At 38.2% G+C, this 13,566-nt stretch overlaps 1 protein-coding gene across 1 annotated transcript in view; it reads left to right on the top strand.

Annotated features, from left to right (window-relative positions):
* Positions 1–364: 364 nt before the first annotated feature.
* lrpprc (leucine-rich pentatricopeptide repeat containing) overlaps positions 365–13,566 on the top strand; it is a 53,427-nt gene continuing 40,225 nt past the window's right edge. Inside the window, 12 exon segments of the mRNA XM_046874597.1 lie at positions 365–570; positions 2,641–2,849; positions 2,965–3,087; positions 4,829–4,950; positions 5,570–5,628; positions 5,958–6,044; positions 6,127–6,253; positions 8,690–8,834; positions 8,977–9,059; positions 9,062–9,133; positions 10,274–10,379; positions 11,129–11,236. Coding sequence (XP_046730553.1) covers positions 395–570; positions 2,641–2,849; positions 2,965–3,087; positions 4,829–4,950; positions 5,570–5,628; positions 5,958–6,044; positions 6,127–6,253; positions 8,690–8,834; positions 8,977–9,059; positions 9,062–9,133; positions 10,274–10,379; positions 11,129–11,236 — 1,417 coding nt within the window. The 5' untranslated portion in view covers positions 365–394.

Raw genomic sequence — 13,566 nt, 5'->3', positions numbered from 1 at the left:
AACGGAATGCATTAAATGATTAAAAAAAAAAAGATCCGCTTATTTTAATGAACTCGATTCAAATAACCGAGTCACTTATTTGATCCGATCCTCCCATCGCTAGTACTGTATGTAATTGTACATCCCATTCAATCCGGCAGGGGTTATTCGCAAATTGAGAAATTATATAAGATGTAGCAAACTTGATACATTTTATAAACACCACCGTCAACGAAACACTCGTGTTAAATCATTGTCTAGTCCGTACCTAAAAGATTCTCACCAACAATCACGACATCCCAAATCATTCCTAACAAACAGGTCACCCCCAGTTCGCAGCTAATAAGCTCCTCCAGTGCCCTATGACCTGTCACGTGGTACGGATGTCCTTCTTCCACTCTATTGCAGGTTAAACATGGCTGCGCTCTTAAGATCCACTCGGCTGCTTAAACTCTCGCCTTGTCCTTTGCTGCGAGGAAAAATAAACAACCAGGGACACCCGATCCATCGCCTATACAGCAGAGCAGTTGGTGTGAAAGGAATCGAGGCTTGTCCGAGACAAACCGCTTTAAGATCGGTGTGCTCGAACAGGTAGGTTAGCATGCCGGGGTAGCCATGCTTGTTTAGGAGAGCACGCAGATGTCATTGAGCTTTGGGGACAAGACCGTGTAGGGCATCTTCTATTTGAACATGGTGCATTAAAAGCACATGCTCTTTCAGTATCTAATTTTATTTAATAGGATGTTGTGAAAAAAAACAGGATCTCATTATGATCTAAAGGCTTTGAGTCTGTATTATAAATCAGATTGGGAGCAATGTGGGGATAAATACCATCCTGAAGTCAGGGTTTAATACTAATATACTAATATTACTACTTATTAATAATAATGGAAAATGTATATGTAATTTGTAGGAGTTCAGAGCTATTGAGCTTATACCAATGATTTACTACTCAATCTTGTGCAGGACAGAGTTTCGAAAAATGTTTCTAAATTTCTCACTTAAAACTTCACAGCACTCAATTCAGCATTTGCATAAAGATCATTTTAATGAATCTGATTACTTTTATTAGGTTTATGGTGTGTAAATGAGTAGCCAGAGTGATACTGCGCTTACTCTTATTTTATTTTATTATTTTTTTTAATGCTCCTGGTATTGTGTATGTTTAAGTTTAATAATAATAAAATGCACTCAAAGTGCAAGGCAGAGACTAAACACAGTTACGGTCCACCACTTAATAAATTCCTGAATAGGATAATAACACTTTTCCACGTAAAAAGAATTGCATTCATGTACCGAACCGAAAGCCCTGTACTGAAAAGTTTCAGTACAAAAATCCGTGTGCCGATACACGTCTAATATATATTTGTAACAGTCAAGTCTCAGGAATACATCAAAGATGTTTGTTGCACAGTGTTTATTAGGTTAAATGGTCAAGGTCATTTATTCGTCATTTGTATTTCAAATAAAATATTATTTTACACATACATACAGAGTACGACATGCAGTAAAATGCTTTTTACGACGGTCCGGCATGAGGGAATAGAATGAGGAGAAAAAAAAAACAAAACGCAGATAAATAAAAAGTATATAAAGATATATGTGGAAAAAGTGTATATATATATATATATATATATAAGGATGCGTTTGACCGTAAACAGTATTTGGTGTACTTTTTTTTTATTTTTCGCTACCCTGACGATATTGTGGCTCTCGAGCTAACACTTTGCAGGCCGCAGATGTGCACAACATCAGCCTCTGAATGCAGCAGGCTATAATACACACAGTTAAAAAAAACTGTTATGTTAGGCATCTTTACACATATAAAAAAATACACCAACAGGAAACATGGAACATGTCGAATCCAAATCTGACCCCGATCCAGCGTTTAAGGCCCGTGTTATCAGACACCAGAGGTGTAAAGTGTACCTCAAAATCATACTTGAGTAAAAGTATTGATATCTTACCGTTAAACTGACTATTACAAGTTAAGTCACTAATTCCAGAACCTGATTTGCACGTAGGCACAAAGATGAACTAGTTCTCAACACTGCAAGATCGAGATCCCAGAAACAATGATCATACAAACTGTTAAAAAAAAAAAAAAAATATATATATATATATATATATATATATATATATATATATATATATATATATATATAAATAGATAAATAGATAAAGCTGCCACACAACATATAATAGGTAACGGTCGTCAATTAAAATAAAGTGGAGTAAAAAGAACATCTAACGAATCATAAATGTAATTGAGAAGAGAATAAAAGTTGCTTATATCTTCAGCACTCTATAAACCTAGAAAGTAGCCAAGTACTTCATTACTGTACTTAAGTACAGTAATGAAGTACATTTACTCAAATACTTAACACCACTGTCAAACACCAATGCCTGAATAAGTTCTTCCCTTCAATTAGGATTATTTAAAAAAAAAACTAAGCTTACTGATTGACATACAACTTACTTATTATAGATGATTTTATCAGAATCTGTTCATAGAGAAAAAACAGTTCAGAAGGATAGAGTTAAAAGGCATATTTGAGATTGATGTATATCCATAAAGCTGCTTTGTGACAGTGTTCCTTGTTACAGGTTTTTCCTAAGTGAGCAAAAAATGTTACTGTCTTGTCATTTCTTTTTCTTTAGGTCCGCTTGGTTCTCTGCAGGTCTGCGCTGCTTCAGTGTTGCCACAGAGAGTAAAGGTGTGGTGAAAGATGAACCCAGCGTCGCTTTACGCACAAAACAGGCCCAGCAGTTCGACTGGGCTCTCGCTAAACTCGACAGCTCGGTCAGACGGACCGGTCGCGTCACCAAAACGTTGATTCAACGCATCTTTCACGACATCTGCCGTACAGGTATAATATGCTACCTGGTTGGATTAATTGATCCAATATTTGTTTGATTCAAACGGAGTTTCTTTTTAAACAGCCTGAGCACATTAATATTAGGAAAACGGATTTCTCTCTGTAGGATACCCCAGCAGTAATCAGGCTCTGCTGCTGTTGAGGAGTTGTGGCTCACTGCTGCCCGAGATGCCACTTGAAGAGCGCAGTGAGCTGGCACATCGGATCTGGGAGAAGCTGCAGGAGTTGGGTGAGAGGCTGCCCTTTTTTATTCTTATTGATTCTGCATTTGTCAGCTTAGAAAAGTACCCTGTGTGCACTGCGTGGTAGTCAGAATCATGTACAAATCACTTGTTAATCCAGAACAATGAACAAAATCATTTTATTTTAAGGTCAAAATGTTCTAGCATTTAATGTAGGATGATTGCAAGTAACCAAATGTACGATTATCACTCAGGATTCTTGATTAATTTGAACTCTTAAAATCGTCTTGTTCTTTTGGCCGAATAGGTTTAGTTTAATTCACTTCAATATTGCACTTTTAACAATTAACATTTCCCCAAAGCAGCTTTCCAGAGATGAAGGTTATGAAGTTTGAACGTACAAGTTTATACCCTATCAGTTTGTTTCTTTTAATTGTAAGGATGTCCCTATTGAGCGAGTCAGTGGTAACTGTGGCAAAGGAAAAACTCCCTGAGATGGCATACGGAAGAAACCTTTAGAGGAACCTGTCCTCATTTGGGTCAAACTCGTTGTTCATTCGTTACAATTCCATCATTGCTAGTCGCTTAAATTAGTTTAGTTCATTTTATTTTCAGAACACAAGCTAAACTTATCTAATTAATAAACTTAGCTGATATGGAGCAGGTTTTTCTAAAAATGCTAATATTCCGTCATGGTAACCCACAAAGTCTTGCTGTATGTTGGTCTGTGAAGCTGAAATTGATGGAAATTGTACAACAATCCTGATTTATCAACTTGGATTTCTTGGTAAAATAACAACCAGGATTCAGTTGTATGATGTGCAACGGAATATTGGTGGAGTATAATAATATCGATAATTAAATTATGGAAAATGAGCACCCTTTGTGTGATTTTTAATAGAACGTTAAAAGATTTGTTAATAAAGTTTGAATTTTTCTCTGCAAAATTTAAAAACCATTTATTGTAGAGATGCCCAAACTAGGGCCCGGTTGCCCAAGTTGGCCTGTGGTGACGTTTGATTTGGCCTGCCATGCCGTGTATATATACATGTACATCATGCTTTCTGACACTTGATGAGCAGCTAGTTATGGAGAAATTGAGGCAGACAAGAGAAAATTGCTGTTTTAAAAATTATATTTGTCATTATAATGAATTCTTTCCAATTCATTCTTCAGCTTTTTGAATGTATAGTAACGAGAACATTTGCTTCCATGCAACATTTAATTCATGACCCATTGATCTTGATAAATTTTGATTTCTAGCTCTTTATTGGTAAAAGTTTGGGTACCTCTGGCAATGCTTTGCTCAAGGCCGGAGTTCTGTGCCATAGTGAAACTCGCGTAATGCTTTAACTATTGTCAAAATTTTCCTCAATGCACTGGCAGAAGTGGTCACTCAATGCTTAAGATGTTGGACTTCTGAACAGAAAGTTCATATGCCAGCTCAACCAAAGAATTTCTGCTGGGCCCTTGAGCAAAGGCTCTTAAAAGTCATGTGCTCAGTTGTATAAATAAGACGATTGCATGTCGCTCTGGATAAGGCCGTCTGCTAAATGCTGTTTAATGTAAATGTAAATCTTTAAATGCTCTTTTCGAGGCAACCGGATTCGCTTCAACGCATTAACCTTTTACAGACCGTAACTATAACTTGCTATAATATCACAATATGTAATATCTTAGCACAGCGCAACATGTGAAATGATTTCTAGATGAAGTTCGAACCAAAGATTGTGTGAAATCTCCGTAAATCCAATATGTTGTTTGCGGCTGTGTCTCTTTCTCTCTCAGGTGCTGCATATGATGTAAGCCATTACAACGCGCTACTCAAAGTCTACCTGCAGAATGAGTTCAAGTTCTCGCCTACTGATTTTCTCAGCAAAATGGAAGTGGCCAATGTTCAGCCCAACAGAGTGAGTGACGTTTTAAGCGATTAATGATAACTAACTGGAGAACAAGGCTGAGTGTAAAGTATGTTAGGTGATTGGAGGGTATACTTTTCGAATTTAGGAAGCATTGGGGAGCTCTATATCCTAATACAGACCACCCAGGAGTCTTAAAGAACGGTGATCAGTATGGGGTAATATACTGTCATTTGTTAATTTAATAAATTACAGTAAATAGTTGAGCAAAACAGCAATTTACGCTACTGTATATATGTATGTGGGCGGATGGACAAGCAACGGTTTGCAAGTGGATGGAGCATACGCTGCTACGTTTTTGCTTGCTGCGCGGAACAAAATATTTTTACAATTTTGTTGTATCGTCCTCGTAAGGTCAAATTTTTTTTAAGTTGAATTGTATTTTATTGAATTGTAAAGAAACTATTGCAGGCCTTTCACTTTGTTTACCTTTTTAGTGCCATTCGTTGGTTTTATTATGAATAATTGCAATTAGTATGACCTTATATTTTGTAGTGGTTGTAGTAGCAGCAGCCGAAGGAGTAGTAGTGTTGTTTTTGCTAATTGTATAGTGTTACAACTGTTCATTTCTGCTTTTGGCTAAACTGTTTAAATGACCCTTCCTCGCCAGGTGACGTATCAGAGACTGATTGCAGCGTATTGTCAAAATGGAGATATTGAAGGCGCAAGGTGAGACCGGGTTATTTATTTATTTATTAATTTGTAAAAAATCTTTATTAAACAGTAAAAGCAGCACAATATACATTCTATGGCCAAAACTATGGAGTCACCTGACCATCACAACCATATGTTTTTTCCCCGCCAAAGTTCGAAGCACACTATTGTATAGGAAGTCTCTGTATGCTTCAGTGGAACTAAAAGGCCCAAACATGTTTTGGCATCACAGTGCTTCTGTGCACATAGTGCGCTCCATGAAGATATTGTTTGAAGACCTGAGGAGATTTTGAGAATTCTCATAACCTCTCTCGCTCTCGCTCGTTCTTTCACTCACTCTCTAGTAAAATTCTGGGCTTCATGAAGAGCAAAGACTTGCCCATCACAGAGGCAGTGTTCAACTCTCTGGTGACTGGTCACAGCCGAGCCGGGTGAGTCTCCTTCAGTGATCAGCGGCTATACGTTTTATCCCCATCTGTCTATAATGTAAACACTGCTACCTTTTTTGCACAGAGACATGGAGAGTGCAGAAAACATCCTGTCCGTCATGAGAGGGGCCGGGATTGAGCCAGGCCCGGACACTTATCTAGCTTTACTAGTGGCTTATGCTGAAGAGGGGAACATGGGCAAAATCAAGGAGGTGAGTTGTTTGGCTAATTCAGTATTGTAATCAAGAGGGTTTTCTTTCTAATAATTAAACATTTAGATAAATGAGATTATTGTATCAGGCAGCACAGGGCTTCTGGAAAAAACAAAATTTGTTGTGTTCTTTTTAATTCTGTCACATTATGATGATTAATTTTGTCCAACTACATGTAATAACCTCAACAATGAACTAATCATATCAGGGTGCACAGCCTCTCTTCTTAATAAAGTTGAAGGAAATAGGCCTGGATAAATGTGGAATGTGTCATGGCTTAAGGTTTGTTTAGGGTGTCCCTGACTAATGTTTTACGTCACAGCTTGGCAATATTTTTTCCGTAAGGGCCACTTAATTTTTCCTTTTTTTTTTATTGGGTCCCAGATCAGTCAGTAACAGAAAATGCCTCCTAAAGCTCACATGTAAAAATGTGGCATCAGTGATTCACCTCTAGAGGCTGCATTCATAATGACAGTGGACTGTAAGTCGGAAAAACTATCGATATGGATTTTTGCCATTCGTTCCTGCAATCTACAATCTATAATCGGTGCCTCAACCTCTATTAATAACTATACTATAACTTAGTATAATTACTATACTATAACTTTGATAACTTTATTATCAAATACAAATACTATATGAGTAGTGCTGCAACTATTATTTTGATAATTAATTGGATACAAATGTATTAGATGCTTTGCTTATTATAGCTATAAAAACCCTAATTTAGGGTATTTATATATAAAAGTGTACTTAAAAAATGCAAAAGCCACATAGTGAGATTAACCATCTTTAATTTTGACATTTTAAAGCTTTTAGCAGCTGCTTGTTGAGGAGCACATGGGGGATTTCTCCTTTGAACAAATTCACTCGGGCTGGGTTTTTTTTTTTCTGTAAAAAAATCAAAACAAAAACAGCATTTGAGTGTGCAAGGTGCAGCAATTTGTGTAAATCAACATTTCTATTGTATTTTGCAGATGGCATGTTCACACCCATGCTTAAAAAAATCTATATAAAATATAATAACTTTATTTTAACAATGTTTTTTTGTGCCTCACTGTGGTACTTCCAGGCCACATGAGCTCCGCTTTGCTTAACTTTCAGGTTTTAGACTCTTTTTACAGCAGTTTAATATAGTGTTCTAATGCCCAGGATGAATTTGGGACGCACACGTTTTCCTGCTGCTGGTTGACTTGTACTTTTTCCTGTTGCCATTTCGCAGGTGGCTGTTATCTTGCAATCACACCAACCCGTGACTTGAGCAGCCCAACTAATCGATAACAGCATCCGTTGACCATGAATTAAATTTTGTTATTCAATTTTTTTTTTTAAATGTGAAGATTGGACTATGAGATTGTTAGTCGAATCAGGCTCCTCCTATACCTCGGTTTTTACGTGATGGTTCGAATCAACTTTGGTACAACTATGCGGAAGAAATGCAAAACATAAAATTGATTGTCGCAGTTACACAATTAAAATTTGTGAACATCAACAGTTTACATTTTTAAAACAATAAAAAAATGCCTGTTTAAATATGTAAAACATTTAATATTTTATAAAAAGAATATGGAATAAATCTTATTAATGCAAAACACTTTTTTTATAATTAATTAAATTGTCATGAATTAAATTTATATAAAAAAAAAGAAATAAATGAAGAAATTCAATTAAATAGCTTACATTTGTTAGACCCCATTTAGGTTATAAAGATGTGTATATAAGTGTGTGTAATTGTTTTTTTTTTAATTATATTTAAAATGTAATTTTCTAAAGATATGATCTCCTTAACTGTTCTTATTTCAGCATACTTGAACAAATGTCTTCATTCTTTCCATCTTTCATTCATTCCCTCCCTCGATATGCGGCATTGTCAGAATTTTCTCCATTTTAGGATAAATTCTTGAAGCTGGAGATAGAACGCTAAAGAATTCATATCACTAGACTGTCGTTAAATATGTCAGCGATTTCGCACAATCTTATTTCCGGTACGGAGTGAGTAGCCACAGTAACTGTGCTAATTCTAGTTTCTTTTTTATGCTCCTGGCATTCTTGTGTATGTTTTTAAGTTTAATAATAATAATAAATTAAACAGTGACACTAGACAACAGTGTGAGGCGGAGACTAAACAAATACATTCCTGAGGGGACTTTTAGCTATGTTCTGCACGTAATTTGGTACGCATGTGCACCGAACGTTAAGCAGTGTACCGAAAGTTTTCGGTACAAATACGTGTACCGTTAAACCCATACCCTATTGAGTACATAATATTAAACACACAGCCTTGCCTCCTTTTCTGTTCGGCACACCCACTGTGTTTCTGTGTATATCTAAAGTCGTTTATTGCATCTCTTCATACTGGTCAATTTGATTGGTTGTGTGATAATTGATTGTGTTCAAATGTCTTGATTAATTGTATTTCCTCCGGCTCTTGCACAGACTCTGAACACAGTGCAGAGCAAAGACGTCAGTCTGATGGACAGAGACCTGATGCAGGTGGTGTTCAGTCTCGCCAAAGCTGGCCATCAGCAATATGTGCCTGAAATAGTGGAGTGCATGCGGCATGAGAGGGGCTACGTGCCAGGTACATCTATGTTGCCCTGTAACACTGATCATCTTGATCATCTTGTGCATGTCTAATGTGCACTGATATTTTTCCGTCTTGTTGCACTGTTTCTAAATGCATATTTTTGTGTGGGTGTGTTGGGGGGTGTTTCTGTGCACAGATGCGATGAACCTGTGTTTGAGTCTGACCACCCAGGGCTTTGAGGACACTGCATTTACTGTGCTAAAAAGCTTTCCCGGATTGCAGTCAGAGTTGCAGGACGGGAAACTCTAAACATGGGCAACTTCTTCCTCCGTCACTGCGTGAACATGAACAAGGTCAGGTCCTGCAAATATACACTATTGTACAGTTGATGGCTTCAAGTTTAAAGTGTTCACATCTGCCACTTTATGCACGTTTAACACGCATGCAATATGTTAGGGTTCTCTAATTTGTTCGATCAGTTGGTATCGCAAGAGCGCTTGCATTTCCTTGCCTGTGGAAGAAATGATCACCCTCATATTTCACTTTCTGTTAAAAAGATTTAAGATTTGGTTTAATATACGAAAATACTGTCAGTTTTCTTAGAATCACCTTTAATGGTAATGTAGCTAGATAATGTAGCTAGATGCTATAACATAATGTCAGCCGAGACCAGAAAACTGCAAGTACAGATCTTTATTTCAAGGCAAAAAGTATATGCTGCATGATACCAAACTGTATTAGATTTAGTGGTGAGCGAAGTACACAAACCATAGGAGCAGAGATACATGTGTGAAAGTGGTCCAATTTTAAAATTTCAGTTGAGAAAGTACAAAAGTATTTGCTTTCGAATGCACTTAAGTATCAAAAATACACTCCCTCACTTGTGGGGCGCTTTTCTCATGGCATTCTTTCTGGGTTTTTTTTTCAAACTTTACCCCCTACACTATTAATACATTTTGATCCACTCATAAATAAAAAGGTAAGACTGATTTAGCAAAATGTAGTTGAGTAAGATATTTGGCTTTGAAATGTAGTGAACTTAAACAAACTACACGACTTTACAATCTTAAAACAATCCAATTTCTAGTACAGCTATTCGGGTTTTAAGGAATACAGACATAATATAAGCCTTCTGGCTTTTTGTAAGAGAGGGGCTATTATTTTGACATGAATGGTTTCTTTGGTTTATTTTTTGCTAGGGAAACAAAATAAGGAGTCCTCATTTATTTCTGCTTTATATAACTTATTTGTAAAAAGTTCTCACATTTAGGCATGTGGTTATAATGAATATCAGCATGACTGCGCTTTTCTATGGACCAAATGGGCTCCTACTAATGTGAAGTATTATAATATGCAGAATATGATAATTGCAGATAGAGAAGTCAAAAGCACACATTCGTATTATAAAAAAAAAACTCATTAGAAAATGTTCTATAGAATTTTTCCTTGCGTCTGTCTGTATCGGTAAAATCTTTTGTGTAATTTTGTTACAGTCACCTGAAAAGTTGGTCTATTTCTGCACACAACTAAAGGAATCCAACCTTCACTCTTCACCACAGCAGTTTACACTGTATTGCGCTCTGGAGTCCAAGAACACAGGTGTGTGTCCGTACATTTATGTGTGTTATACTAGTATTTGTGTATAGGCAAGTCATATACTAGACATAGACTTTCCGACTTTTTAATCTTAAAGTGGCAATAGCGATGCAATAAAATTGCTCAAATGTTAAAATTTTTGTATGTAGCAGCATATATATGTGGTACAGTGCGTTGGGACACCGTCAACCACTGGTAAGAATAAGGCATCTCACAAGGTGGGAGACGCATATATCCTGGCAGAGTTCAGTTGTCTGTGTTAGAGCACATATTTCTTTTTTTTGGGGGGGGGGTTTTAAAGCCTAAGTAGTTCTTGTTCCTGTGTCTTTTTTTTTAATCGCCATTGCCAGACTTTAAAAAGGAGCGTTTGTTTCATCTGGCTCCACTCTCCGTACATGCTGCCACATACATATATACTGTAAAGTTTATACATTACGGTACTGTAAAATTCCTGTTTTGCGAAATGACGTACTGTTATTTGTTAAATTAAATGACCATATACTACCTCATACAAATCATCATTTTATAAGACTCCTGGGTATGCTAGGCCATGACTTATACGATATTTTCAAGTTTAAGCTGAGGTCATCAGAACGCATCTCCATCATAAGTCAGGGACTACCTGTGTGCACGTGTGCAATTATGGCTGTGCTTTTTCAGGCTTGCATTACGCTTTTTCTTGTGCAGGCCTGGCCTCATGCTCGGTGTCAGAAATTCTAAAATCAGTGCCAATAACTTCTCTGTCTGTACAGCTTTGGCCATAGAGGTGATGAAGAAAATGAAGGAAGAAGGATTACCCATCAGGCCTCACTACTTCTGGCCCCTTTTAGTCAAGCACCAGAAAGACAAAAACACACAAGGTAGGTTCTGATGGCCGTGCGTCTGAGCTGACTAACACAAAGTTTAACGTTCGTCACTGATGACCTAGATTTGGAAAATAAAAGTTTTTTTTTAAGTGTGTGTGTGTGTGTGTGTGTGTGTGTGTGTGTGTGTGTGTGTGTAAGGAAATTTTTTTTTTTAATTGCTTCAGAGTAGCACAGCTGAACACAAAAATTTGAGGATTTGTGTGTAAATAAGCTGTGCTGTGCTGAAGATGATGCTGGTTGCAGGTGTTTGCAGGGGAAACACAAACATACATGCACACAGTGTAATCAATGATTGTCAGCAATTAACTGCTAAATATTACTACAGGGTTAATCTCAGGATCGCACAATTTTAACACGTTTCTATTACAGTGTGTTCGAAAAGTCATTTATGAAGCAACGTAAAGAGTAAATTCTCTTATATTCTTTTCCTCCTGCTAATTCCTCCACATAGAATTTGAGTTTCAAAAATCGATTTAAATCAAAGAGGATTAAAAGAAAATGTACTGAATTGCAGTGGTGGACGAAGTGCTCCCTTTCACTTGAGTAAAAGTACAAAATTATTTGCCTTCAAATGTACTTAAGTATCCAAAGTACTATGATTTATTATGGCAATTATGTTCCTGTTATAATTTTTGTCACAAGACGTTTGCTTAATGAAAAGTGTTACTCTTTTTTTTACAACAATCTATTAATAGAATGATATTAATGGGTCAAACACTGATTGATATCTATTACAATTATCAAGAGCCTAAAACCTTCTTTTCAACTACTCCAAAAAAAATTACACAAATAAGGCCATGGGTGTTGTGGCAAGTTCAAGTCAGGAGTTTCTTCCATCATTTTTTCCTCTGGAAATTCTTAACTTCAGCTGCTGAACTGACGCTGAACTGTATTTTTATGCTAGAACATGGACACCACCAAACGCCAATCAAAACAAGTTCAAAACAAAGCGTGCGCTCGACCCAGAGAGCGCAGAGAGCGATGCTAACTTTGACCTACTCGACCTGGATATGGAGGATGAGGATAAGGATGACAGTGGTCCCTCAACAGCAAAACAGTCGAGACCCCACAGCGAGGGTAAAACGACCACGCAGGCGGATGGTAACTTGCATGAGGTATACAAGCAAGCCGTGGCTAAGCTAGGCCTAGCTTGGCCCGTGGCCCAGGACGCGGAAGGAGCTGAAAGGAATCTCTATGACTGGAAAGGGCTGCCACCTGCTCAACAAGAGACAACTCCTGCCCGCCGTACCAGCTTGCATGAAGATGTCTAGCCCCTTTAAAAGTAAGCTTCCCGTGGAAAAAGTGCTCTAAGCTAGAGATTCAGGGGATGGGAGAGCTGGGGTTGGCTGGACCCCCAGCGGTAGAGTCTTCGGGGGGCCTACCACCTCCATCTGAATCTGCGCTTTATTTCCACCTCCTTTCAAATTTCGCTGCCAAGAAAAATGGAAAGATTGATGGAGTCTATCCATCAGAGGATGTACAAATATGCGCCGCAGTCAGTGTGCTCGCTGAATGCTGTGACTTGACTGTCTGCGTACCAAGCAAAGATTTTGGAGGCGATAGGGTGACAACTCGACACAGGAGTGCTCAACCGGCACTCTGGGACGAGATTTGTGTGGTAAATTACCTTATTCTGCGCTCTTCACAAGGCGCGGTTCAGGGCTGCGGCCGCACGATGGGCTTAGCTGTGTCAGGTGAGCCCTCACTGACAAAGCGTCTGTTTGGTCCAGCTCTCTAAGAAAATGAGAGAAACCAGCACTCAAGAAATAAGAGGACGAAGCTTTCAACCTCTGTTTACCTCGCAAGTTGACACACTAGTCAGAGTGCCAAAGCCTTATCTACTGGCACACTTTATAACAATAAAGATTTGGATGGGATAGGGTTGAAATTTCTCTCTTAGGACAGCCCTGCTTGTGGTTCTGGTGACAGCCAAGTATGTCTGTCAGTCCATCCTGTTTACTTTGTACCTAAAGTAATGGATTCTTCTTATAGATGTCCCATTGCAGAGCTTTCGGCTTTTCACCCTCCTTCATTGTGTGCCCGGTGCGGCCTCTCTATACATATGTCAAGAGAACAGCAAGCTTCAGGAAGAATGACCAGCTGTCTGTGTCTTGGGCTGCTCCTCACAAGGATTGTCATGACAACGGCTGTCCCACTGGATTGTTGAGGCTATATCTCTAGCATATGAATGCAGAGGTTCTCCGGCACCTGAGGGTCTAGGGGCCCACTCTACTAGGGGGATGGCGACATCATGGGCCCTACTTGAGGGAGTTTCTGTTCAGGAAATTTGTGTGGCAGCTGGTTGGGCTACGCCACACACCTTT

Source organism: Silurus meridionalis, chromosome 2 (assembly GCF_014805685.1).
Source record: "Silurus meridionalis isolate SWU-2019-XX chromosome 2, ASM1480568v1, whole genome shotgun sequence".
NCBI classification, from domain to species: Eukaryota; Metazoa; Chordata; class Actinopteri; order Siluriformes; family Siluridae; genus Silurus; species Silurus meridionalis.
The sequence above is the reverse complement of the archived record's forward strand: the minus strand, read 5'-3'. Positions and strand labels throughout refer to the sequence as shown.